The sequence below is a fragment of the Carettochelys insculpta genome, chromosome 8 (genome assembly GCF_033958435.1).
Source record: "Carettochelys insculpta isolate YL-2023 chromosome 8, ASM3395843v1, whole genome shotgun sequence".
Classification (NCBI taxonomy): Eukaryota; Metazoa; Chordata; order Testudines; family Carettochelyidae; genus Carettochelys; species Carettochelys insculpta.
The window spans coordinates 31,003,813-31,030,621 of NC_134144.1; the positions used below are offsets into that span (position 1 = coordinate 31,003,813).

Genomic DNA, 26,809 nt, shown 5'->3' on the forward strand with positions numbered 1-26,809 from the left:
GGTCTGTCCCTCGAAAGCTTGTCACCTCATAAATTATTTTGCCAGTCTTTAAAGTGCTACATGACTGCTTTTTAGTTCTATTCCTGTACTATTTTCACAGGGGATGATTCTGGTAGAAATCATATCATTCTGGCCAGGTAGGGGCGGTATCAAGGCTCGGGGGGAAGTGGCTGAGGGCCCAGTTGAGATGGCACAGTCAGCTAGGTGATCCCAGGGCACAGCTCTCCCACGTAGCTTCTGACAAGCTCCATGCCCCATGTTGGACCCATCTGTGTAGTGAAGTGAGAAGCCAAAAATCCTTTCTAACTCAGTGCACCACAAATTGTCTTCTTTCCATTCATGAGCACTGGGAGCTGCAGGCTTTCCCCCCGCCTGAGGGAGTTAGCTTCAGTTGTTATGGTTTGTAATTTCCTCAACTTTGCTATTCTTCTACTGTACTTCAAGCAGATTGGCCCAGAATTAGCTTGCTCTGATGGCATCTATCATCACTGGGCTGCACTCCAGCAAGAGGCCTGACTCAGGAGCAGGCTTTGGCAAAATGGTGTGAAAATTCCTCTGGTTGTTAGTTTTAAGCTGGGGGGCAGAGGATGGAGGTGGGGGCTATCACAATGTTTCAAGGGGGAGAATGTTTCAAGGGGGGAAAAGTGGCTGGGAGGGGCAGTTGAGATGGCACAGTCTCCTAGATGAGCCTAGGGCACAGAGTCATTCTGGCATGTGGGTAGTCTGGTACACTAATTGACTGATCAGGCAGAAGTCGTACCTAAAAGTGTTCTTTCTACAGGCCAAAACCAGCTCAGCAACCAGTTTACGTGGTTTACATGGTTCAGTCACTTTCTGAAGTCAGTCTATTTGGTTTTCTTTCACCTAGGATTCCCCACTTTTCCTTCTTTCCTTCTGAAAAAATGGCTGTTTCCTTTCCATGGGAGGAGAATGAGGGCAATGCAGTGTGGAAAGATGACATCACATACCCACAACCACTTGTGCGGCACTTTTTTCCGCATACTGCACCAGCGAAAAAACCCAGAATGCTTTGGGGCTGAGGGAACTGTGGGACAGATTCCCACAACGCACTGCTGCAGCAGTTGATGTTTGCCGATTCAGTGTGGTAGACCATGAATTGGAGGCATGGTATTCAAAAAGGAGCTCAAAGCCTCTACATCACGGTGGCCAACCCTCAGCTCTTGAGCCGCATGTGGCTCTTTGAGCTGTTAAATGCGGCTCCTCTTTGGAGCCGCTCACTGGGAGCACTATCTGCTGCTCGTGCATGCACCGCAGTGCCCGGTGAAAGAAGTGTGTGGCGCTCAGTAGCGGCAGTGATCAGTGGCGGTGGCAGCAAGTCGCTGGCATTGACTTAGAGGCTCTATAGGAGTGGGAGAGAATTGAGTTAGAGTTGGGGGCTCCAGGTGCCTAGCTCTGGGACAGGGCATTGAGACACACGTTATATATTTACTTTTATATCTCTAAATATATATCAATAGTCATAAAAATAAATGTATAATATGTGACTGTTTGCACTCTGTCCAGGCGGCTTAGTCCCTAACTGGTTGGCCACCTCTGCTCTATATGGTAGCTTCCTAGAAATCAACTGTATTGTCCACTTTTATTCTCATATTATATGTATAAGAATGAAAGCCGACAAGCATGTCCATCTTGCGTTTATGTTTAATCACAGTGGAAGGAGTCTTGGAGCCTTCTTTACAAGTTACATGCTGAAATGAATGAGGGAATCAATACGAAGTTTACTTACAATATTGCAAATCTTTATCTACAAAGAAAATCAGCATCTTGAAGATTTTTATTAGACACTGAGCATGGGGTAGAATCTTCTCTTTATTATTTAAGTTTTCACTTTCTGGTCTTCCAAGAGCTTTTTTACAAGATTAGCTTTTGCCACAAACGAACAAGGTAGTAATACAAATGAATAATCCAGTTAGGCAATGCAGATTGATAGTCAATCTATGGGCAAAACAGATTGAGGAGCCACAATACAGACCCTATAATAATACTTAGCTCTGATAACGTCACACCAAAGGAGAGTGAATAGTGTACAAACACTCAGTACGCTTGCCCTCCTTAATTTCACATATACATATTAGCAGGTTGTGTTACAGCACTGAAAAGCAGTGTAAAATTATTCCTGATTCCTTATGTGAATTTGGTGTATAAGTAGGAGAAGTACCAGAATACAAAATCTTCTTTTGTCAACATGTGTGAAAAACATGAGCCATCACACAGAAACACTTGTATTAAAGAAAAGTAGAGACAGATACCACAAAGCAAACTCGTTGCAGTTCTGCATGATGACAAAGAGAATATGCCAGGGAGAAAATATCCTAATCTAGATCTAACATAACAATAACTCTGAACACTACAGCTACGTCTACACATGTATGCTACATCGAAATAGCTGTTTCGATTAATAAGCGTCTACACGTCCTCCAGGGCTGGTGCCGTCGACATTCAACGTCGACGTTGGGCAGCATTACATCAAAGAAGACGCTGCAGGGGAGCGTCTACACGCCAAAGCGGCCACATCGAAATAAGGGTGCCAGGAACAGCTGCAGACAGGGTCGACTAGCACTTCCCGGGCAACAGCAAGCCTCTCCCTTAAAAGGCCCCTCCCAGACACACTTGCACTAAACAGCACAAGATCCACAGAGCCGACAACTGGTTGCAGACCCTGTGCATGCAGCATGGATCCCCAGCTGCAGCAGCAGCAGCCAGAAGCCCTGGGCTAAGGGCTGCTGCACACGCTGACCATAGAGCCCCGCAGGGGCTGGAGAGAGCGTCTCTCAACCCCTCAGCTGATGGCCGCCATGGCGGACCCTGCTATTTCGATGTTGTGGGACGCAGATCGTCTACACGTGCCCTACTTCGACGTTGAACGTCGAAGTAGGGCGCTATTCCCATCTCCTGTTGGGGATAGCGACTTCGACGTCTCGCCGCCTTACGTCGATTTCAACTTCGAAATAGCGCTCACCACGGGTAGAAGTGGCGGGCGCTATTTCGAAGTTGGCACGGCTACTTCGAAGTAGCCAGCTTGTGTAGACGCAGCTTACAAGAGTTTAATTTTATCATGGCCCTGCTAGGTAAAGACATTCTTCTAAAACAATCAACTGGTAGCAGTAAAAGACCAAGCAGTTAGGTATCAATCAACAACATCCATTACTGCAAAGAGCGAGATTTGTGAGTTCAAATGAAGGTCTGATTCTCCAGTCACTTGCTCGTCATTTGCAAATGGCACAAAATGACTGTAAAACATCACCATTCTGATCTGGCAGCATTCTATACCCATTTCGCACAGGTGTAAATGACTGTACAACATACACAGCCAGGGAGAATAGACTTTAGAGAAAGCCACTGATGTTTGCTTCTACCCTAAAGGTGCCATATGAGAAGAGAGAGTGCATGCATACACATGTACGTGTGTGTTAAAATTTCATGTAGCTGATTTTGAGCTATCTGAGCATGGAGAAAGAAGAATGTGTTAAGCACTAGTTCCCAATTTTGTATTCATTTTCAAATTCAGATAGCTTAAAGACTGGCTTATTCTTAAGGCTGAAACTTGATGTATAAGTAGCCCCAAGCGTGGAATGAACGTTTAGAAGAAAACAACAATTAGTTTAGAGTAAGTATAAATGAATGAACATAGCAGTGCTGAAATAAGCATATTAGTTTAGGTGAGCCATGAATCAGGTCTTCAGATTTGTGCGTGTACATTGAAATATAACACTTATTTTATCGTACTGCCTCCTCAGTTAGGGATCTATAAAAGTTTTCAATGAGATTTTTAAAAAAATCACTTCTGAATGCTGTTAGTACTGTGAACTGTGTTCTGTAAGCTTTGCTCATCATGTCTATCAGGCATTAATACATACCAACATCACGTAGTCAGTCACTTAACAAGCATTGTAAAGTAATGTGACTGCATATAATACCCATATTATGGTAGCTGTGTGAACAACTTTCAGTGTCCTGCTTTTCATGTGTGAATTATAACTATGATTCAATGTATTTTTGTGTTTAATTGTATTATTAGTAATTATGCCTAAAATATCTTGCTTATAGGATCAGGCACAAATAAATGTGACAAGAGAGTGGGCTTTATGGTGTCTAACATAGATTGTGAACCAAGACTTTGTTACTTTTACTCTTATTCTAACAATGACTATCCTGAGGCAAGTTAATTTCTGTATTTCAGAATGCCCATTTTGTAACGGTCAGCTCAAGTATATATGTGGAGAATTGCTAAGAGAATGGAAATTATTCTTGTTAAATATTTATCCTTTCAGTCTTGCTCCTGTGTCATATTTACAATATCCTGGAAACATGAAGGAAACATAAAATTCAGTCACATGCTTCTGTCTTTTCTGAAGGAATCTTTTTATCTCTTTCCTCTGGCACCTCTAATGGTGGGCAGCCTGGAGCAGCAGAGGCTGTGTCTACACCAGCCAAGTTCTTTCGAAAGAGTTTTCAAAAAGAAGGGGGCGCTTTCAAAAGATTCCACAGAGTGTCTACACACAAAAAACGTTCTTTCAAAAGTATGTGGCACTCCTTTTGAAATTGTTCTCCCTTTCCTGTTTTCGGAAGGCCGTTTCTGCACAGTCCACTTTCTTCGAAAGTGGCCTGGTAATACAAGGCCTGAAATATGCTAATGAGGTGCGGATGCAAATTCCCCATGCCTCATTAGCATACGGTCACGTGATTAGCATACGGTCTTCTGGACTCCACATCACATGACTGTATGCTAATGAGGCACGGGGAATTTGCATCCATGCTTCATTAGCATATTTTGGGCCGTGTACTACCATGCCACTTTCGAAAAAAGTGGCCTGTGTAGAAATGGCCGAAGAGCGCCTTCTTTCAAAAGCAAACATGTGTAGACGCTCTGCAGGACCCTTCTTTCGAAAGAGCAGTCCTCATGGCATCTGATTTTTTGATCCCTGGCCCATTCTTTCAAAAGAGTGAGGGCTGTGTGGACACTCTCTTTTGAAAGAGCAGATCACACTTTTGATCTGCTTTTTTGTGTGTGGACAAGATCTTCTGGAAGAGCTTCTTTCGAAAGATCTCTGTAGTGTAGACATAGCCAGAAACAAAAAAAACTGGCACAGAGAGATGTGAAAGATGCTTTGTTGTGTTTTCTTGGAACATGCACTGACTTCAGTAGTGGAAATATGGAGGCATCTTTCACAGTTTTAGAAGTGATATCAAGAATGTACATTGACAGGCAGTTTTACCCCACTTTTTTCTGAATTGACCTATGATCCCTAAGGCCTTGTGTCTCTCATGGAAATCACAGATTCCATGACTTTCCATAACCTCTGTGACTTCTGGAGCAGCCAGTGTTGCTAACCCCAGGGCCACCCAAGCAGCTGGCTCCAGGGCTAGTTGCACAGGTTACCCCGGGGCAGCTAAACCAACACTGCAGAAGCAGACCCAAGGACAGTCTTTAAGGTACTGTAGGTTTCCTTGTTTTTTGTGAAGCTATAGACTAACACATTACAAGGGCAATTCCTGCACCTTTGACATTTGCAGGAACAGAGTCCATCCCTCTTAATTTACTTCTTCCATGGGTCCTATTAGTGACAAGTGACCCCCTCTTTTTTCCCCCCTCCTCACCACTCCCCTTGCTATATAAACACTTGATTCTAACTGTCTACTCATTTGGAAAATCTGAAGAAGTGGGTCTTACCCATGAAAGCTCATTATATAATAAATAAATTAGTCTTTAACGTGCTACCGGAGTGCTTGTTTTATTGCTCCCCCACCTGATTTGCAATTCATAGCATTATGTTTAGGCATTTTCACTGTCTCCCCCTTTTAGTCAGTTTCTTCTGGTTTTTGAATGAGTTTGTCATTGATTAAATGGAAGCCCAAACATTTTTAAAACCAGGAGGATGTGATAATAACACCACAAAAACTGGAAGAGAGACACAGGCAGATGAAGCATCTACAATTACCTTTAACTCCCATTTTGAAACTCACTACATTTCATATCAAAGGTGTCCTTTTAAGAAAGGTTACATAAAGTAGTTCCACAGCTTGGTGAAACTAGAAGATGTGAACTACGTATGTGCTAATGTCTGTTGATACCTGCTTTTCAATCACTGTTAGAGTAAGAAATGTGTTAGTTTTTGTAAGTCGATCACTTACAATACATAATTAAAAAACGAATCAAACTGCGTTAAAATAGCTCATTTGTTTGAATTTACTGAAGTGCCTATTTTGTTACAGTGGTACCATGCCTATGTATGACATTCATTAAAGGGGCATGATTCCTCTTTTGATGTGGCACAATAGACATTCTTAGGCATAATTAAACCTTCATTCGGACAAGTTAGCTACAATTTTTTCTGTAAAAAAGCTTTACAGAATACATTATCCAGCTTAAAATATGGCACCTACTGGCATTTGTATATGAAATGCCCACATATACAAACTGAACAAACTTGTTCTTAAGGCATTAGACACTTTTCTGGAATTACTTCACAGTGAATCTAGGAGCTACCAAAAGTCTTAAAATGTATATGACTTCTCACTTAAGTAGCCAGTCTATTCTGAAGAATTTAGTACAATAAATCACCTAGGAACAATATTAATTACAGAAGAATCACAATCTTCCATGCCACAAAGTACAGTGCGTTCGTGGGTCACAGACATATTTTCTGTACCTGTGTGGATCAACAGGAAACAAGGCAAGGCCTGGAAATACATTGGTGGGTGAAGAAGTTTTTTATAAAGAGCCATTTGGAGGTGGACAATATTTCGTTAGTTAGTGAATCTCTATTCGCTCCCGTTCCCCATGCTGCCCTGGATGTAGTTCAGAACTGTTCCTTCACTGGCACAGTGACTATTTTGGAAACATGAACATTTTTAAAGTATGAATGAGCTTCTGCAGAACCCCTGCACATTCCGGTGAATGCACAAACCTGCTTTAAAATCATGGCCCTCTACTTTATCATCTGCATCTGGCAGATTCGACACTGTTGCAGCAAAGCTCTGTTAAACTGTTCTAAATTATTTTTGCCTCTGAGACACTCCACGACTGATTGGAATCAAAGTTGTTTTCAAACAGACTCAGGAAGCATGTGCCATTTGGGGAGACACTAACAAAATCCCCAAGACTGGTTGCCAAATAAAGGGAGTGGTTGCCAAGTAAAGGGAGTGAGTGATTTTAAAGTGTCTCTCCAAGGAAAGTGGAAACCCAGAGACAAAGAAATTCATAAATTCTTGCCCACTCTAAAAAGACTATATCCCTTCCTCACTCAACGGATGCATCCATATAGCGAGGCTAGTGCCAAGCCATGAAAGAGTAAGGAACTTCCACAGTTGGTACCAGCAGAAATGCCACATATTCTGTTTTCCATATCAGGTGGTGAAGGTGAAGCTAATCCCATCCATGAACACACCTACAGCTCCTGTCTCATACAGAGCAAGGGAAAAGCAGCACAGCAAGCAGGCTCAGCAAAGCAGAAGGTGAAATTACTTTATGCAATGTAAATATACAAAGTTTGAGCAGATAAGCAAGCAAATTAGCAGCATCTGTTTTCCCGATCATCATTATTTTATCAGCATTGTAATAGGTACAAAGGAATTAATTCACGTATTACAGAGCTTTGAAACTATTTCATGACAGACAACAGGAAAACATCTAATATTTTCCAGCACTATTGGTTCAACAGGAAGAGAAGAATTTAAGGCAAAGTGAATGTAATGTATTTTCTTTAGTGGCGATTCAGAGATAAAGAAAAGAGATTTGTAACTGCAGCCCTTTGAACACAACAAATTTCTAAGATTTCTGATACTTTTTCCTTTTTTTTTTTTTTTTTTTTGCAAATCATGGTACAACCTTTACTTCTGATCTTTTCCCGCATGCTAACATGCACAGGTGCACATATGCATACCTTCTCTATATATCCTGTGGAGGTTGTGTGTAATGCTTTCATAAGCTTTGAGCAGGGTGATAAAATATAGTTCTTAAACAACAGAGACCATGGAAACCTTGCCTACTATGTACTGTCACCATTGCTATCAACTGCAGCTGTCCAGGTTATACCAATGACAGGAATTTTTTTCCTCTGTAAAATAAACCAACAAAACCCAAACCCATTAGTGGATCCATATGTCCATCTCCCAAATGCTGGGAATTTTTGGAGACAAAATTATGCTTAAACCTTACTTGCTTTTGGTCTTTATGCTTTGATATCCCCTAAAGGAAACATCAGAGCACAGAACAAACTAAGGTACATTTGCACAATGTTAATTTAAGTACAATGTCCCACCGTGGAAATTAAAACACGAGGATTGTTCATTCTAAAAAAGAAGCAATTTACAAAAATTATACGAGCAGCATACCTCTTTGTTGGGTAAGCCACTATAATTTCAAATATTACAAGGTTTTCAAAAATCAACTATTTCTATTGAGTTCATAAAATGCCTTCATATTTTATAACAACTTTTTGATTATTGCAAAAATAAAATCTCAGACCAAGGAAGCATTTATAATTCTCTAATTAAGTCATCAGGTTATGTCTAAGCAGCAGCTGGGCATGTACCCAGACCCATGGGAATGCAGAAAGATACACACTAGCTGTGCTCAAATTAGCATGCTGACAAAAGCAGGGTGGATGTTGCAACAACAGTTGGTGGAACAGGCTAAACACCTGAGTACAAGTGCGCCAGTCCCCTTGGGTCCAAGCTCAGATGGTTAGCCCATGCCACAATGTCCAGAGCACTGTTTTTTAGTACACTAGATTTAGCAGAGCAAACACCTGCCTGTCTAACTGGGCTAGGAAGAATGCTCCCAGCTGCAGTTCAGAGCCACACCTCATAACAAAGACATGCAGGCAGGAGCTGTCTGCTATCTTTAATTCGTTAATATGAGGTTATGATGGAAATGGATTTGAACATACCCCCTTTTGTAAACAATTTTGTTCTTCGTTGTACTATTTCTACTAGCTAGCTTCACAAAATCAGACAGATCTGACACAGAGACTTGAGGGTGAAATCCTTGTCCAGTGAAGTCAATTATAACTTTGGTACTAACATCAGTGAAACCTGGATTTTACCTGAGGGATTTTTTCTTTTCAGATCAACCAAAAAGACTAAGTTTCTGAGCCTAAAACACATGGGCAATTGTATTCATGTAGTAATAGGCTTCAGCATCAACAGTACTGCTCACACACATAAGCTTACCTCTACACTGCACAGCTGCATGGACTGAGAGGATATAAACTGCCATGCACACCAAAATGTTCTGCTCTAGCTGACCTGTGCGGATGCTTCTGGGGTAGGTGTTGGCAACCTGCAGCTCTATGGGTGCATGTAGTTCTTGCACGTCTGCTTCCAGAGTATATTAAAATTCAAGTGGCTCATTACCAAGGCAGATGACGTCTACCAATAGAACTCTTGGAATTTCTTGTGAAAAGGAAGTGGATGTATTTTGTCATTATACAAGTATGTTCCAATGTCCAACAGTTTGAAAAAGTTGAAAATCAGAAATAAAACAGATCAGATACATACCTTCAATTAAAAAAATTAATAACCAAAAAGAGAAAGACAGAAGACAAACATCAAGAATTTCAAAATGATTGGATTGACTCTTGTGCTTTTATGGCGAGCTCGGCCGAACTCTTATTGTACCTCATTTGCAATGAGAAACAATCCAACCATAAGAAATCAAACCTAGAAAAACATTTTGAAAAGAAACATTGGACATTTGCTGAAACCTATTCAGCTGCTGATGCAAGGAAAAAAAGCAGTAGAGGAGCTCTGATGCAAATCTAACAAGATGTAGAATTTGCTAAATGAATGATGGCACCATGCAAAAGCACGACCACTGGTTTCATGGCAGCTCAAGAAATTGCCAAATAAGGAAAGCTATTAGCAGATGGAAAATACGTGAAATAATGTTTCATGAAAACATCTGAGTACCTCTTCAGCAATTTTCAAACAAAGATGAAGTGGTTAAGAAAAGGAGAGAAATGCCATTATCCACAAAGACTGTAATGAAGAGAACTATTCAGATGGTCACAAATGTAACCAGTGAGGAGGTTAATGACATTAGATCAGCACCAGGTTTTTCTGTTTCCTGTGATGAGACGTGATGTGGATGGCAACGCACAGCCCCCCTTACTCAGCAGCTATGTTAATGAGAAAGTGCCTTAAGAAGAGTTGATCGCAGTATTGCCACTCAAAGAATAAACTCCAGGTTAAGATATTGCATCTGTCGTCACTGAATGTCTGAAACAAAAACTTATTGACATCAACAGAATAGTTTCAATTGTTACAGATGGATCACTGAGCATGTAGTGGGCACACATAGGTTTTGTTTCTTGGAAAAACGTATGGCACATGATGTAAAAGTATGGCACACAATTTCATAATCCACCAGGATGTGCTATGTGCACAAACCTTTCCAGAGGAAATCTCATAGGTAATGGAAATGGTTGTGTGGGTCGTTAATGAAATAATGGCAAGATCTCTCAATTGCTGGCAATTCTGTGAGTGTCTTTGAGAAGTTAACAGCCAGTATGCCAATCCTCTTGTGTATAACGAGGTAAGATGGCTTTTCAGAGGTCTAGTCCTGATATGCTATGTGTCATGCCCTGAGGAAATTAGGGTGTTCCTTCTTGAAAAGGGCCTTAAATATGCTGATCCTCACTGGCTGCCGAAATTATGTCATATGGAACTGACTTCTCATTTAAATGTGTTAAATCAGAAACTCCAGGGAAAAGGAAATACAGTAATTTTGCTTTCAGAAGTTCCTTCATTTAAATGCAAGCTGCCTTTGTTTGTATGGAACATTAAGACACACACGTTAGTGCATTTTCTAACACTTAGGCTACGTCTACACTACCAGATAAATTCGATTTTATTAAATTCGATTTTATAGCGCTGGGTTTTATAAATTCCATTCTGAGCACCCTCACTTCCCACAAAGTCTACACAAATCGAGTTAGTGCTGCCACACTAGAGTGGCCAAACATCAAGTGCTGCAGCAGTGCATGATGGGAACCTATCCTGCAGCTCCCTCAACACCTCATTCTGCACCTTCCCCCAGGCCCTGTTGCACCCCCACCAGTGTTAATGCTCACCCTGCTGCCTGGCTCCTGGGTCCATGCAGCTTGGGGGAGCTGAGAAACTGGCCAGTGCTGCTACACCTGGCTCACAGGAGCCAGGCACAAGGCACAGCAGGGATCCAGGTGCTGCACTGGTCAGTTTCATGGCTCCTGCAAGTGGCGGGGAGCCAGGAGCCAGGTGCAACAGCGCCAGTCAGCCTCTGGAGGCTAACGAATTTGATTCAAAGACGTGGCGCTACCACAGTAGCCTACGCGTGAAGAATTCATTGTTTTGATGAACTCGAAAGTTTAAAAACCGTATCTGCAGAATTTCAACCAGCCAAATACTTTTCAGTTATTTATCACATGCTGATCAGCTCACTTTTGTATGAAGATTTGTCAATTCAGAGGGGCAAATTTTAGAATGATTCATTGGGTTTGTGCTGCTGGAGAATCGTACAGGGGCAAGCTTGCTGACTGTGTACGTGCAATTACAAATAGCTCAGCTTTGGAACACATCTAATTGCTGCAAAAAATCACATGATGCCAGCAATATGTTGGGATGATAAAAAGATTTGCTGCACATCAAAATTGACTAAATGTGCTTCCGGTCCACGTTCCTTGTGTTGCTCAGCCTTTAAATGTAGTGAGAGTTGAAAGTATTAACAATTGTTCAAATGTGGTTAACTTTTCTTGTTTCTGGAGTCACTGGATGTTTTCTGTTCACCCTCCACCTGCCACTGGAAACAGGGTTTCTGTGATGTTAGGAGTCATCTATACTTGACACTCAAAAGTCTGTCAGATACATGATGGAGCAACCACACATATTCTATAAGAGCTCTGTGGCAGAACTATGATACAATTCAGGAAGCCCTAGAAAACCTGTCAAAAGAACTGGGCTACTAACAACACCCCTCGGGAAGTGGCTTCCCATCTGGGCAAAACAGAACACTCAGAAACAGCCTTTATGGCACAAGTTTGGAACAACTGCTCTTCAAAGAGTTTAAAATGACCAGCTTGCAGTTTCCAAAAAGCAACATCAACCTTAATACAGTACCAGAGAGGTAGGCAACTTAGTCTGTATCTTCAAAAACAAGAAGTCTTGTGCATCTGAAGAAGTGGGTCTTTGCCCACAAAAACTTATGCTCCAGAATATCTGTTAGTCTATAAGGTGCCACAGGACTTCTTGTTGTTTCTGAATACACTAGTTCACTTACAGCAATCACTAAACTCATTTGTGGCTTCTCTACAAGATGAAAGTGAGAAATTTAAAAATGATACCAAAGATAGACACAATGCTCTTTCACAGAAATATTAAAGAGATCTGACTCATTCTTGAAAACCAAAACAGTTGGCATCTGAATCAGGAGACCTGAGGTTTTATTTGAGGAAAGTCAAAAGTTTCACAGTGAGACATTTTCAGTCATAACTGACCTGTTAGGAGCTTGTTTGCATCAGCAACTGAATGCTTGTAAGTTGTTGAATGACACTATTTGGAGTGCTATTTGAAAACAACTTGCTGGATATTTCTGGCATTCACAAATGTGCTGCTGAACTTGTTGCAGTTTACCCAGATAATTTGTAACAACACTTTCCTCACGAACTCCTACAGTTAAAATTCTTTGTACAAAGGAGTGTTTTAAGTCAAAGCAGCCTTCAATCAACATTCCCGAGCTTGAATGTTGCTCTCGAAGTTGTTCTGACACTACCGGTCACACATTATGAAGGAGAAAGTATGTTTCTGAAGTTGATAAGGATAAAAAAAGAACCAAGATGAACAATGCAACAGAGGCTCCTGAATGTACTTTCTCTAATTCCAGCTGAATCAGGACTGGTTTGACAAATGGACTTTTGGTTACATTATACATGGTTTTTCCTCCTTCAAAATTTCAGAAGAAAACAATCATTTCAAAAGTAAGACATGTTAGATGTCGTGTTTTATGTATCTGTATTTTTTATTATATAATGCAGTGGTCCCCAAACTTTTTATGCCCAAGATCACTTGCTGAATTTAAGGGCAACCCAAAATCTACCCTGACACTTCCCTGAGGCCCTGCCCCTTCCCTGAAACTTCATCCCACTCACTCCATCCCTTCTTCCCCATCCTCACTCACTTTTACCACACTGGGGCAGGGCATAGGGGTTCAGGGAGGGCCATGTGTGTTGGCTCTGGGCAGGAGTAAAAGCTGAGGAAGGTGCTCGGGGTGCAGGAAGGGATTTGCGGTGCAACTGGAAGTAGGTGTGTGGTTCTGTAAGGAGGATCTGGGCTGGGGCACTGCTGCAAGAAAAAGAGTGGGATGCTGGCTCTGGCAGAGGGCTCAGGGCTTGGGTTTGGGATGCGGGAGGGGGTTGAGGTATAGGGTGCGGGCGGGGGCAGGGGCTAGATGTACAGCCTCCTGATGGCAGTGGCACTGGAACAATTCTTGTCCTGCGGCTGTTAAGCTGTACCTCCCCCATGGGCACCCGCTTTTCACACCTTAGATCTGGGGCCAGCAAGCAGGACCCCACATGCAGGATTTGCAGCCAGGACCCTGGAGTTGCAGGCAGAGCCCTACTCCTGGGCCAGTGGTTGATCAGGATCCTGGGCCAACAGCAAAGCCCTTGGGTGCAGGGCAGGCAGTGGAGTGGAGCCCTGCGTGTGGGGCTGGCAGATGAGAAAAGTGCTGGGCAGCAGCGGATCCAGCAGCCAGGACACTGTGTGCAAAATCCCCACCCCAACTTCTCGTACCTATACCTGCCAGGAGGCACTTACTATGGGCAGCTCCCAAGCAGCAGAGCAGTGAGGCTACTGCAGGCTCCCTGCCTGTCCCTTTCCCATGCTACTCCTGAAGGGACGGACGTGCCCCTTTGACCCCAGGTGATGGAAATGTGGCTTCACCCACTGTCCCCCTTTGTCACACCATTCTCTGAGCTCCTATGGCCCACAGTTTCACCCTTCCCAGCCAATGGGAGCTGCAGGGACCAGTGCTTGTGGCCAGGAGCAGTGTGCTGAGATCCCCGCCACAACATGCTCCCCACTCCACACACACAGCAACGGCTGGTGGCATGGGGCCAGGACAAGCAATGAGCCTCCCAATAGCGATCAACTGGGAGATTCCCTAGGATCAATCAGTCAGAGGCCACCAACATAATGTGATAGCATTAGACATTTACATTACCTTAAGAGTAGCACGTTTTCACTGCCGTTTTTCCATTCCATTGTACATATGGTCCTAGGAATGACATGCAAAGTCCATCTGTAATTAGTTCCCTGAGGTTTGCTCAGTTTAATATACGGTGGGGAAAGGGACCTTTGATGGCATAAAACTCACAGAATCAAAACAACAGTGTGTAATCTCTTTAAAAGGGATGTGAAACTTTAAGGGCGGGCACACTGAATAAGAAAACAACCTGAAATGTGAAATAATAAAATGGATTACATAGGATATGTTTAAATAATTACTCTTACAAAGCATTCTCTTGTTTAATGTTCGGAGCTTGATAACCAACTGACATGCACAGTGTATTGATTAATTTAGTTATGGTAAGGTATCAGAGAACTTGTATTAGAGACTACTGGTGTGGCCTGTAAGTTCTTGTAGTTTACCACAGTGAACAGTGCAAAAAATTTTTTTTTAAATGATTCTATAATAACAGGGAGGGTACTTGCAGGTATTAATAGTTCGTAAATAAGAGTATTCCAATGCCACACAGCTGATTGGCAGAGCATCCACGGACACCTACAGCCAGTAGCAAATGTTTCTATTGATGGTGCACATCTGCACTGGCCTTGGTGCACATAACAAAATTTATTCCGCACATGGGTGGGAAAAACAAGAAGGAACATTGGTCCCAATGGTACCGAGAACCATGGACAAGTCCTCTAATGAGCAGGAGAAACAGGGCCATGGGCATACGAACAGGTCTTTGTCCCGGGCTGCCCAAAATGGCAGCATTTTCTCCCCAGGCAGTGCCAGGCCGGGCAAGACGTCACAGGTTGACTCAGCTGCTCCAGCTCCCATGCTGCCCCAGGCATGAGGATAAGGACAAGTGCCTGTGGAGATAGATATACGAGTGCTGGTATTTACATGCCTACGGTCTGTGCTTCCAATGCCAGCTGGCCCTCAGAGTCATCCCAGGCAATTCCTGATTTTCCTAATTACCTCAAACATGCTGACATCCACTGAGAAGCTGCTGCTTCTGTACCCTGGCTTTTCAACCCATGCATGGAATAAATTTTGTTGTGTGCACCAAGAGTACACAGAAAAGTGGCACCAGGACATTCTGAAGATGTATACAGGTAAATGTAAATTTATTTAAAGACCATATGCATTAAGAGAAGACTAGATCCTGTAGTCTGGAATATAGAATTTACCTTAAAAAAATCCCTTTCTTTAATAATATTTGCTCCCAACAATTAATGCTTTTTGTCATTTTTTTCAGATAGAAAGTGCCCACCCTCCTTCTATAGATGCTCAACTGAGGCATAACGACATTTCAGAGGCCAGTTTCTTAAGCAAAAACTACAGAATCACTTGATGAAAAACTGTGGAAAATTAATTTTTCATGAAAGCTATTCTGACAAAAAAAATGCCATTAACCCAATATGCACAAGGTGACCATCCATCCTGTTTTTGGCGGGACGGTCCCATTTTTGGGACGCCAAAAAGGTGTCCCGACTTATTTTATAAAAGGGACTAATTGTCCTGTATTTGCTGTGCAGGCGCAGCCGCCTGCTGGAGAGCACTTACTGTATGTCAGTATGTGCTCTCTGCAAAAGAGGCAGCCAGCAGGTTAGCTACTTTCCCCTTCCCTGAGGCTCTGGGGAGGGGAAATGCCCCTGCTGCTCCAGCTCTGCTGCTTCCCCAAGGCTCAGGGAAAGTGGGGAGAGCGGTCTCCATCCCAGTCACTTTCCTGAGACTCGGGGAAGGGAGGGGTGGGTGAGGGGAGCTGCAGCTACTCCATCCCAGACACTTTCCAGAGGCCTGCGGAAGGGTGAGGGGGAGCACCCCCCATCCCATATGTGCCCATGGAAGATATGGTCACCCTAAACATGTGTGAGTGCCTCTATGCCTCCCCGCAACAAATTTAGCTCAGAAATTCAGGTGGGGAATTGGCACAGATCAACAGACCAGTACATTATACTGTGTGCATGACAGACAGTGCCAGTTATGTTTATAGAACTATCCAGTGTCTGGAGAGAACCCAGGAAACCTCCTATGAAATCTTTCTGTTTCTAAGACTGTTGCAAAGCTACAGAAAATTCAGTTCTGGGGTAAAGTGAGAATATGTGAGGCCATAGCAAATCACTAGCACATATGATAAATATATCATAGCTTTAGGCAGGTTTTGTGTGAACTTTCTGACTAGCAACCCACATGCATTTACCCAAACTGTCACAAACTGCTTCAGTCTGATCACACAACCAGCTTCACAAAGCAAAAGAATGTACAGCAGATCACCTTCCCTTCTTATCTGTTTAGGTGGATTTTTTTAATAATACATGATCACCAATATTTATAATATGAATAAAATCTGTCCTCACAAAAGCCTAAACATACGTATTTTAAAATGACTTGCTGGATATCTCCATGTTTTATTTAAGGCATGAACAATGGCATATGAATGGGAACAGCTTCCAGAAAAGCATTATGTCTTTTTGACAAGGCCAGTCCAAGCACTTCACACTAAGAGGAGAAGCCTCAAGCCAGAAATGGTAGACTGTTGTAACACAAGAGTTTTTAACATAATAAATTAAAACAAAATGGATTATTTTCTTTCATTTTGTTTGTTGTTACTCTCAATGTCTGTTTGAAGCCCTGGCTGCAGTTTTGTGTTTTACAACCTCTTCCAAGCAACTCTGGATAATTTATCTGCTTCCTTTGTTTTGCATCTTTAGTACATGAAACTTTAAGTTGTTTTTTTTTTAAATGGCTGCTGCAAAATAAAAAGGATTCAAAAATGGTCAGAGACCTGGTCTAATGCACTTTCAAAAGTCCATTATAAAGATGAATACAAAAGCGAATGGTAGGTTTTCTGTAGACCCACAAACCACACTTAGCTATAAGAAACATATTGTGCATAGTTATTTTTTTTCTTCAGAGAGTGATATGTTTACTAGATCTACATTCTCAGTTTACCAGAGTATGGGCATTTCTACTTTACTAAAGCCAGGATCCTTTCGCAGTTCCCAATAGGTGTCATTAGAAACCCAGCTTTCTCTTTGATTGGCATCAAAAACCTTCCTGCAAAAGCCAAAAAAAAAAAAAAAAAGAGGGAGAGAGAGAGAGAGAAAACAAACTCAGTTGAAAGTTTTGAACAAAGATTTGATTTGTATATTTTAAAAGGACACAGCACGAACATTATGGCCGTTGTCTACACTAGCCCCCTCCTTTCAGAAGGGGCATGGTAATAAGGGATTTCAGCAGAGGCTAGTGAGGCACAGCCATGAATATACAGAGCCTCATTAACATAATGGCAACCTCACACGATTTGAAAGTGTGGCTTTGGAAATGCAAGCCACCTGTGTAGACGGGGGCCTTTTGAAAGGGCCTCCTGACTTCGAAAGCCCCTTCTTCCTATTCCTATTCATGGCAGCGCCTCATTAGCATCTGCCGAAATCCTTCATTACCATGCACCTTCCGAAAGGATGGGGCTAGTGTAAACATGGCCTATCTCATTCATACAACACTGAACTCAAGTGAAGCCCTGTTGACTTCAATGGACTCTGCATGTGCATACTCTAACCATGTAGACCAGATTGTAAGATCAGAGATTAATTTACTTCCACCATTTATGCTCTTTGGTTCTTTTCTCCATTTTGTTCATTTTGCACAATATAATTATCCTTCTCAGTTTCATCAGTCAAGGAAATGCTTTAATAAAATGAAATAAAAATCACAATTCCTCTCTCTCGAAAAAGCAAAACAAAAATCATAGTAATTGCAACTTGAAAAATATTTTAAAAATTCTGTTGAAGTTGTTTTAAACTTTCTTTCCGCTGCCACTTTCCCTTTGGTATTTCACTCTTAGCTTGAGGCACATTGGCAGGGTGATATGAAGAAATTTATAAGGCTTACTTTTGTCTTACTTCTCTCATGGACTAGAAGGGAACACCAGCTTCTTACTCTGGTTAGTCTGTCTCCCTTCACAGTATTTAATTCATTTAAAAATATTTTAAAATTCCATCAGACCAGGGTCACAGCTCTGAAAATATTTCATGTGATTGGACTGTTCCCATCTTTTCACTTCTTTATTACAGTATTGTGGGCCTGCCTATTTTAAGCGGTAGATGGCTTCTCTGTTCACTTACACTGACAGATGCACAGAAAACAAAGAATAGACTTCTACTGAAATCACTTTACTCACTTAAAAAATTTTGGTTTGTATTCAATGTTGCTCTCTTCCATGTATCGCCTTCGACTTCTCTGAAGTTCCTCTATTCTTTGCTTTTCTGATGCTGCTGATTCAATGTTTCCTTCTTCCAAAAGCCTGTGTAGATAATAATGGATCTTTCAGTAAATACACAATTCCATCTTTTATAGCAAAACACTCAACAGAGAAAAAAAGACCAGCAGCCTTGAAAAACACTTTGTCCTTGAAACGAGTTACTGAATTCAGGCACCTGTTTTAAGGCCAGAGCCCATTAAAAAGAGATAGTACACTTATTTAATTTATGTTTCTGAGTCTGAAATACAGGTTTAGTTTTACACTGCTTCTGTAACTGCCGGCAGGCAGAACCAAACCTGAGAGTTCTGGAGCTTTGGGCATGAACGTCTACCATTTGAGCTAAAAGCCAGGTACCACTCAGCTGAGGTTGTAGAGGAGACTCATTGCCTACGTCTTCAGTAGAGAGTTTTGTAGACAAAACTGGGGGTTTTGTCAACAAATCTTGAGAAGCATCTACACACAAAAGTGTTTTGTCAACAGAAACTGTCGACAAAAAAGCCACGCAGACACTCCAGGGAGCCCTTTTGTCAACAGAGTAGGTCAAACGATCAATTTGCTTTTATGTGTGGATGGAAACTGTCAGCAGAAGTTTTGTCCGGCTTTGCCATTGGCTACATCTACACTAAAAGCATCTGTCTACAGAAGTTACTGTTGGAAGAGATGGTCTGACAAAACTTCTGTCAAGAGCATCTACAGTGGATTGACCTTTAGACCCACTCTGTCGACAAAAGGGCGCCGGAGCGTCTACACAGCTTTTTCGTCAACAGTTTCTGTTGACAAAATGCTTTTTGTGGGTAGATGGTCTGCGAGTTTTCATGACAAAACCCCAGTTTTGTCGACAAAACTCTCTAGTATAGACGTAACCACTCTTTCTTTCTGGAAGTGGTCTAAGCGCCACTACATGGGACAGTGAACCATATCCACCAGATGTGTGAGTTACACTCCGATGCATGGGAGCAAGAGAGGACACTCCAGAGCATATATTTGCTGGAATTTACTGGAATTCTGTTTCTGCCAGAAGAATTTCCATAGTGCCAGAATGTCTGCATGCTTCCCTTCCCTGGGCTCGATAAGCCAAGATTTTTACTGAATATTTAATAGGTTTTTTCTAAGGCATAGCACATATTATATTGCATATCTGAGCAAAACTCAGTGCTGAGGTTCAAACATGCCCTAAAACAATCATAAATATAAAACATATAAATAAGCTTCCTTGCCTCTGATCTGGCCTGAAACGTGCATCTGTTGTTGGAAGAATATCTTTCAATACAGGATCTAACTCATTGAGTTCAATAGCAAACCTCGTAAAGCCATAATAACGTTCGTAGTTGGTTGGCATGGAACCTGTATAAACATATTTCAGAAACAAAAAAGGCCTGTTTTACTATTTTTATAAGCACATATAGAGAGCCCAGTGCCTTTATAAACCTATAGCAGCCAATAAAATATGTGCACATTTTGATTCATTTTATACAATTTTAAAATGCATTAAATATTATTTTCTAAGTAGATCACCTTTCATTTAATATTAATTATACTAACTTATTACACAGTAGAGTTATTTATACAACCGATTAGGACTTTTAAAATTTTTCTTTGCTTTTGGGAAAAACAGTTACCAGTGTAACTGCTGTTCTTCAAGATGTATTGCTCGTAGTTATTGAAGTTAGGTCTGCTCACGCCATGTGCACAACTGTCAGAAAGTTTTACCCTACCAGCTACCTCAGCTGTGGAGCTCCCTGGAGTGGTGCTGATGCAGAGCCCTATATATGACCTGCCGACCTGACTACCTTCTCAGTTTTTTCTTGCTGGTTACTCTGACTGTGGGGAAGGAGGATGGGTTTTGAATAGATATGAGCAACACATCTCAAAGAACAACAGTTACAATGGTGAATAACCATTTTTTTCTTCAAATGCTTGCTCATATCAAGTTAGGTGAATTACAAACTCAGACCAGGAGGAGGGGCTCAGAGTTAATGTGTAGCTGACTCAAGGATAGCGGCCGGGAACGCTGAGTCCCTCTAGACTGCTGCACAATATCACAGTGTGACATAAAAGTGCATGCACAGGACAATGTCAGAGCTTGGCAGATTTCCTGGAGGGGAACATGAGCCAGGAAGGCAGCTGACGAGGCTTGAGCTCATGGAGAGTGCACTGTGCTAGGCAAGGTCTTATTCATACAGGGTTTGATCAAGGAAGAGATGTGCTGTGACGAAACTGGAAGCCCTTCATTCAATCAGCAAAAGTCATAAAGAACGGTGAAGTCTTGCAGAAGGGCTTGGTCCTTTCGATTCAGAAGGCAAGCACCTGCTTCACATCAAGAGAGTACAGCTGCTGCTCCCACTGGGGGCTGTGAATCTAGGATAGAAAACAGGAGGGAAAATGTCCAGGCCAATATGGAACTGCAGACCACTTTTGGAAGAAACACCAGGTGAAGGTGGAGCTGAATCTTGTCCTTACACAACACCATGTATGGGGGTTCTATTATGAGGTCCTGGAGCTCAGACATCCTTCTGGCAGAGGTACCTGCCACCAGAAAGGCCACCTTCCATGAGAGGTAAAGGAGGGAACATGTGGCTAAGGGTTTGAAGGGGAGGGCCCATGAGCAACCAGAGCACCAGGTTACAGTCCCAGCCTGGAACCGGCCACTGGGCTGATGAGAAAGTGCCCCACCATGGGGTTCTTGAAAACAGAACACCAGCCCTCTCCCAGATGGAAGACCAAGATAGTCATCTGATGGACCTTGAGGGAAGAAGAAGAGACCCTGTTTCTTCATGGAAACAAGGTAGTCCAACATCTGTGGGATAGAGGCTGACACAGGTATGAGGCTGTGCTGGTGACACCAGCAGAAGAAGTCTGTCCACTTAGCCAAATAAGACTGTCAAGTAGATGGCTTGCTGCTGCTGAAGGGGACTTGCAGCAATTGTTCAGAGCGTACCCGCTTGACAGGGTTTAACTGTGAAGCTGCCACACCAGTGGTGAAAGGAATGAAGGTCTGGGTGATGAAGACAACCAAGGTCCTGTGTAATGAGGTCTGGAAGTAGGGGGAGCCAAATGGGTGGGAGCAGCGAGAACTCCATCAGCATGGGATACAAGTGCTGACAAGCTCAAGCTGGGACTATGAGGATAACATCCACCCAGTCCCTGTGAATCTTGAGAAGAACCTTGTGCATGAGGGAGAAGTGGGGGAAGGTGTGGAGTAGCCCTGACTTCCATGGCATCAGGGATGTGCCTGCCAAGGAGCTGGAACTGAGGCCCCAGAAGGAGCAGAACAGAGGATGTTTACGGTTGCTGTGGGACATGAAGAGGTCCAGCCAGGGAAAGTCCCACATTTGGAGGACAGAGTGGAGGACATCCACACAAACCAACCACTTGTGAACGAGGAACTGGCAACTGAAGCAGTCCACCAGCTGGTTCTGCACCCCAGGAAGATAAGATGCCTTCAGGTCAATAGAGTGGGATAGGCACAGTTCCCACAGGCATGGAGCTTCCACACAGAGCAGGGAAGAGTGTGCATGCCCCGATGATTGCTGTAGTACATGGACACAGTCCGCTCTCCTAGGACAACAACACAATGGCTTTGGAGGTTAGATAAAAAGGCTAGACAGGTGAGGTGAACAGCCTGAAGCTTGCGCACATGGATGTGGAGAGACAGCTCCTCCACAGTTTATACTAAGTTGTGAGATGCTCCAGGTGGGCCCCCAGCCCAAAGCAGATGTGTCTGTCACTAGAGACATGGTAGGATGGGGGGCATGAAAAGGAATGCCAACCAGCACATTTTGGGGATCTAGCCACCAGCAGCGAGCATTGGAGCCATGCAGCAGCACCACGACAATCATGTCCATGCCATCCCAGCCAGGGCGATATACCGATGCCAATGGTGACTGGCAAATGGGACCACGTATGTGCATGCCGCCAGGTGGCCCAGGAGGTGGGGGGACATCCTGACTGTGGTGACGGAAACTTTGACAGGGAGCACAGGAGCTGGGCGAGAAGCTGGAAGCAATGATCAAGAAGTAACACTCTTGCCTTGGTGGAGCTGATCACTGCCCCGAAGAACTCTATGTGCAGCATGAGTATCAACAAGGACTTTGCTGGGTTGAGCATGAGCTCCAGGTTGTCCAGAGTTTCTGTAGTGAAAGACACCTGGTACTGCACTCGACCGAATGAGTGGCCCTACAAGAGCCAATCCTCCCGGTAGTCACTGAATGATGGAGGTCCTGAAGTGCCCAGAAGTCCATGGCTAGAGGACCTGAAACAGAGTTACCCACCACTGCCTCATCTAGAGAGGAGCTGGAGGAGGCCAACAGGAGTGCAGTTGGTGCTGAAACCCCAAGCTGTTCAAATGGTGGGGCATGAGGAGCTCTCTCCAGAAGAGTGGATGATTGAGGGTCAGAAAGAGAATGTAACCTAATTGTAACCTCAGGAGTCAGAGGGGTGGCCAATGGGGTGTCTCCGCACCTGACGGTATGCCTCAGGTGTCCAAAACTGCTAATGGGAAGGAGGCCACCGAGGAGCGCCCATGTCCCGATGCAGGTGGGGATCCACCGGAATGGAGAGATCTGATAGGACCAAAGCTCCCCTCCCCCCCAAAAAAGACATAGGTGGAACCAATTTGGCTGGACCCATTGCTGGGGAACAGTGAGCTGCGCTGAGCTGGGACTGAGAATGCTGACGGGATCAATAAAGTGAGTGAGACCAGCAAGGAGAGTAAGACTAGTGTGAAGAGCAGGCCCAGCATGGAGATCAGGACTGGTGCAAAGATGGGGATCAGCATCAAGAATGAGACTGGTGTCGAGATGGAAACTGTCATTGAGAGCAGGACTGGTGCCAAGACAGGGACCAGTGCTGAGATGGGAACCAGTGTCGAGAGTGGAATTGGCATCGGGAGTGAGAAGAGCAGGACTGGTGTGCTGCTGAAGATCAGCAATGGGAGAGGGACTGATAAGTCAAGCAGGCCTGGCATGCCCTGAAAGATGGGTGTCAAGAACAAGACTGATGCACCAAATGAGACGGGCACTGAGAGCAGGACCTGAGAAGAGACCGACATTCCAAACAGGACCAGCATGGAGAATGGGATCTGCTCGCAGAGCAGGAATGGTGCCAAGGAGTGCCAGGGTCTCTCACTGGATCGGGGAGGGGCAGTTGACCCTTGGGACCCAGAAGATGGGCAGAAGAGCCCGAACTGGAGCAGTGTCAATACAGAGCCAGATCAGGAGAACCATGGAGCCGAGCATCACTGCAGTGGGCAGATCGTGTTGACGAGCTGGAGCTGGAGCAGCTTACCACGGAGACAACTGAATGGAAGTTGCCACGTGTGAAGTGGGACAGAGACAGGTGCTGCAAGTGTGACCAGTGCCACGGATCACCCTGATGATGCCACAGGTCAGTTGTGCTCAGAGCAGTGCTAGGACTCCGAGAGGCCAGGTGCTTGTGCTGAAACAGGTGGACCCATGAGTACATGCTTGGCCCTGGAGATATGCCAAAGAGCAGAGGCCTCAGTCTACACTGGGGACTGCATCCTCCCAACAAGTCCCCATGCCACTGAGTATGTGTGAGGCATTGAAGGTCCAGTCAGCACCTCATCTCCTATAGGTGAATTAAGCAGTATTGGGTTCAGTGCATGTAATACCAAGGCATCAGAGTCGTGGGCCCTAAAGGCGTCAGAGGACACCGACAATGAAGACATGGAGGTCAATGGAGCCAACGCCAATGACTTCAGCATCTTGGAAGCATGCACCAGAGAATGAGAGTGGTGCCACGTAGGAGGCTTCAGGGTTTGCAGGTGCCCTGACACGTCCTTCTTTGGCGCTGGGTCTGGAGTGGAAGCTGATGCACTGTGCATCAAAGAGCCTGGTGTGGAGCCCTGCCACAGAGGTGGAAGGGCCAACTCCATGAGGAGCTCACGGATCTTTAAGTCGCACTCCTTACGAGTCCGAGACTTGACCCGCCTGCAGATTCTGTACTTATCAGTCTGATAAGCCTCTCCCAAACAATGAAGGCAGGACTCATGGGGGTCACACACTGGCATAGACTTCAGGCAGGAGCTTGAACAAGTACTGCTTGAAGCCCTGGGATATCTTCATGGGAGAGAAGGGAGACCCTTTCCTACCCACTGACGCCTAACACTAACTAGAAAACAATGTTTATGCTAAAGAACTATTTACAACTATTTACACGGTGAAGGGCTAGGGAGATGTGGTGTGGCAACAAGTACTTAGGCACAATTCCAACAGTCCGCACAAGCAATAAGAAGGAACTGAGGGGTGGTTGGGTTGGTAGGGTCATATATAGGGCTCCACACCAGCACCACTCCAGGGGGCTCCACATCTGACCCAACAGATAGCTGCTAGGGTAAAACTTTACAACCGTCATACATGTAGGCTTCATCTACACTTTGTAAAAACTTTGAAATGGCCATGCTAATGGACAAATAGAAGAATACTAATGAGGTGCTGAAATGCGCATTCAGTGCCTTATTAGCATGACAGCGGCCCTGGCACTTCGAAAGTGCCGCGGTTCGCTCCCACATGGCTCGTCTGCACTCGGGTCCTTTCCGGAAAGACCCCACCAATATCAAAATCCCTTTATTCCTAAGAGCTGAGTTCTTTCACATATGAGCTCATAGGAATAATGGGATTTTGATGTTAGTGGGGTCCTTTCGAAAAGGACCCCAGTGTAGAGGAGCCACGCGGGAGCGAACCGCAGGACTTTCGAAGTGCCACAGCTGCTAGCATGCTAATGAGGTGCTGAATATGCATGTCAGCACCTTGTTAGTATTCAGCAATTTGGCCATTAGCATGGCCATTTCGAAGTTTTTACTAAGTGTAGACACGGCTGTAGTGAGTACACATGTAACCTGAATAGACATGAACAAGCACTTAAGAAGAAAGACCTGAAATAGTCTTTCATATTAAAAATAAACCAGTTTACACAAAAGCAAATTTATGGGGTTTCCCACCAAAAGTTGGTACCTAAAGAGGTTCTTAGGGTGTGAGTCACCATTGCCCTACATTTCCTTTCCATCCATGCAAAGTGGGTGCAAATTACATCAAGTTAGGCTAGGAATTGTTATATATGCACTTTGTTTAGAGTAAGGAGACACATTGTAATGGTAATTTGGACCCAACATTGTCTATTTAAACAAATAACTGTGCTCCCTATTTTTGAAAACCAGACCGTTAGAGCAATAAGAGATTGACACAACCTAATTATTTCTCCTTTCACTTATATTGATTTTACACCAACTTACTTCTGTTTAAAACAATAGCGATACCCTGATCTGCACATGTGTGAAAGGAGAATAAGGCTAAAATTTATATTTTGCTTCTTCCAAAATCCAATTCTTTCCTTTATTTCCTCATAATATGTTCCCAACATGTTAAATAATGGTGACCAAATTTTAGCCTCAGCCTTAGAGCAAAATCTAAGATATTACTCAGCACACGTTAAAAATATATTGAAAATTGCTGTGTCAATTCCTTGACATTTATCCAGCTGTGTATTTTGTTTCTCCATTTATTTTTAAAAATAGTGGCTAAAGCAGCTTCTGTATTTTTAGTGAGACTAACGCCATCTGAAGAATTTCAGCTGACCAAAATTTTCTCACCTGGCCTCCATATACATTTTGCTGACGGTGCAACCCCACAGTATAGGCCTTCGTGCCACTTTCCAAAGAGGCGATGCACAACCTTTCCTTCTTGGTCCATGACAACACCTTGGACTTCATTCACGTTTGAATTCCAATAATTCACCTGAAAATGTAGCAGAGTGAAGAAAATAAGCAACGTTGATTTCCTTGTCACACTGTGGCTACGTCTACACGTGAAGCCAACATCGAAATAGGCTATTTCGATGAATAACGTCTACACGTCCTCCAGGGCTGGCAACGTCGATGTTCAACTTCAACGTTGCGCGGCACCACATCGAAATAGGCGCTGCGAGGGTACGTCTACACGCCAAAGTAGCACACATCGAAATAAGGGTGCCAGGCACAGCTGCAGACAGGGTCACAGGGCGGACTCAACAGCAAGCCGCTCCCTTAAAGGGCCCCTCCCAGACACAGTTGCACTAAACAACACAAGATACACAGAGCTGACAACTGGTTGCAGACCCTGTGCCTGCAGCATGGATCCCCAGCTGCCGCAGAAGCAGCCAGAAGCCCTGGGCTAAGGGCTGCTGCCCACGGTGACCATAGAGCCCCGCAGGGGCTGGAGAGAGAGCATCTCTCAACCCCCCAGCTGATGGCCGCCATGGAGGACCCAGCAATTTCGACGTTGCGGGACGTGGATCGTCTACACGGTCCCTACTTCGACGTTGAA

At 43.8% G+C, this 26,809-nt stretch overlaps 1 protein-coding gene across 5 annotated transcripts in view; it reads right to left on the minus strand.

Moving 5' to 3' along the window:
- Positions 1-4,800: 4,800 nt before the first annotated feature.
- The window catches only part of OSBPL6 (oxysterol binding protein like 6), a 256,719-nt gene continuing 234,710 nt past the window's right edge, over positions 4,801-26,809 (minus strand). For all 5 annotated transcript variants that reach the window (XM_075000735.1, XM_075000737.1, XM_075000734.1 and 2 more), the window contains 4 exons: positions 26,098-26,242; positions 19,706-19,832; positions 18,408-18,530; positions 4,801-17,284 (listed from right to left, as the gene is read on the minus strand). In XM_075000735.1, the coding sequence (XP_074856836.1) occupies positions 17,176-17,284; positions 18,408-18,530; positions 19,706-19,832; positions 26,098-26,242 (504 nt within the window). In that variant the 3' untranslated portion in view covers positions 4,801-17,175. The remainder of the gene's footprint in view (positions 17,285-18,407; positions 18,531-19,705; positions 19,833-26,097; positions 26,243-26,809) is intronic.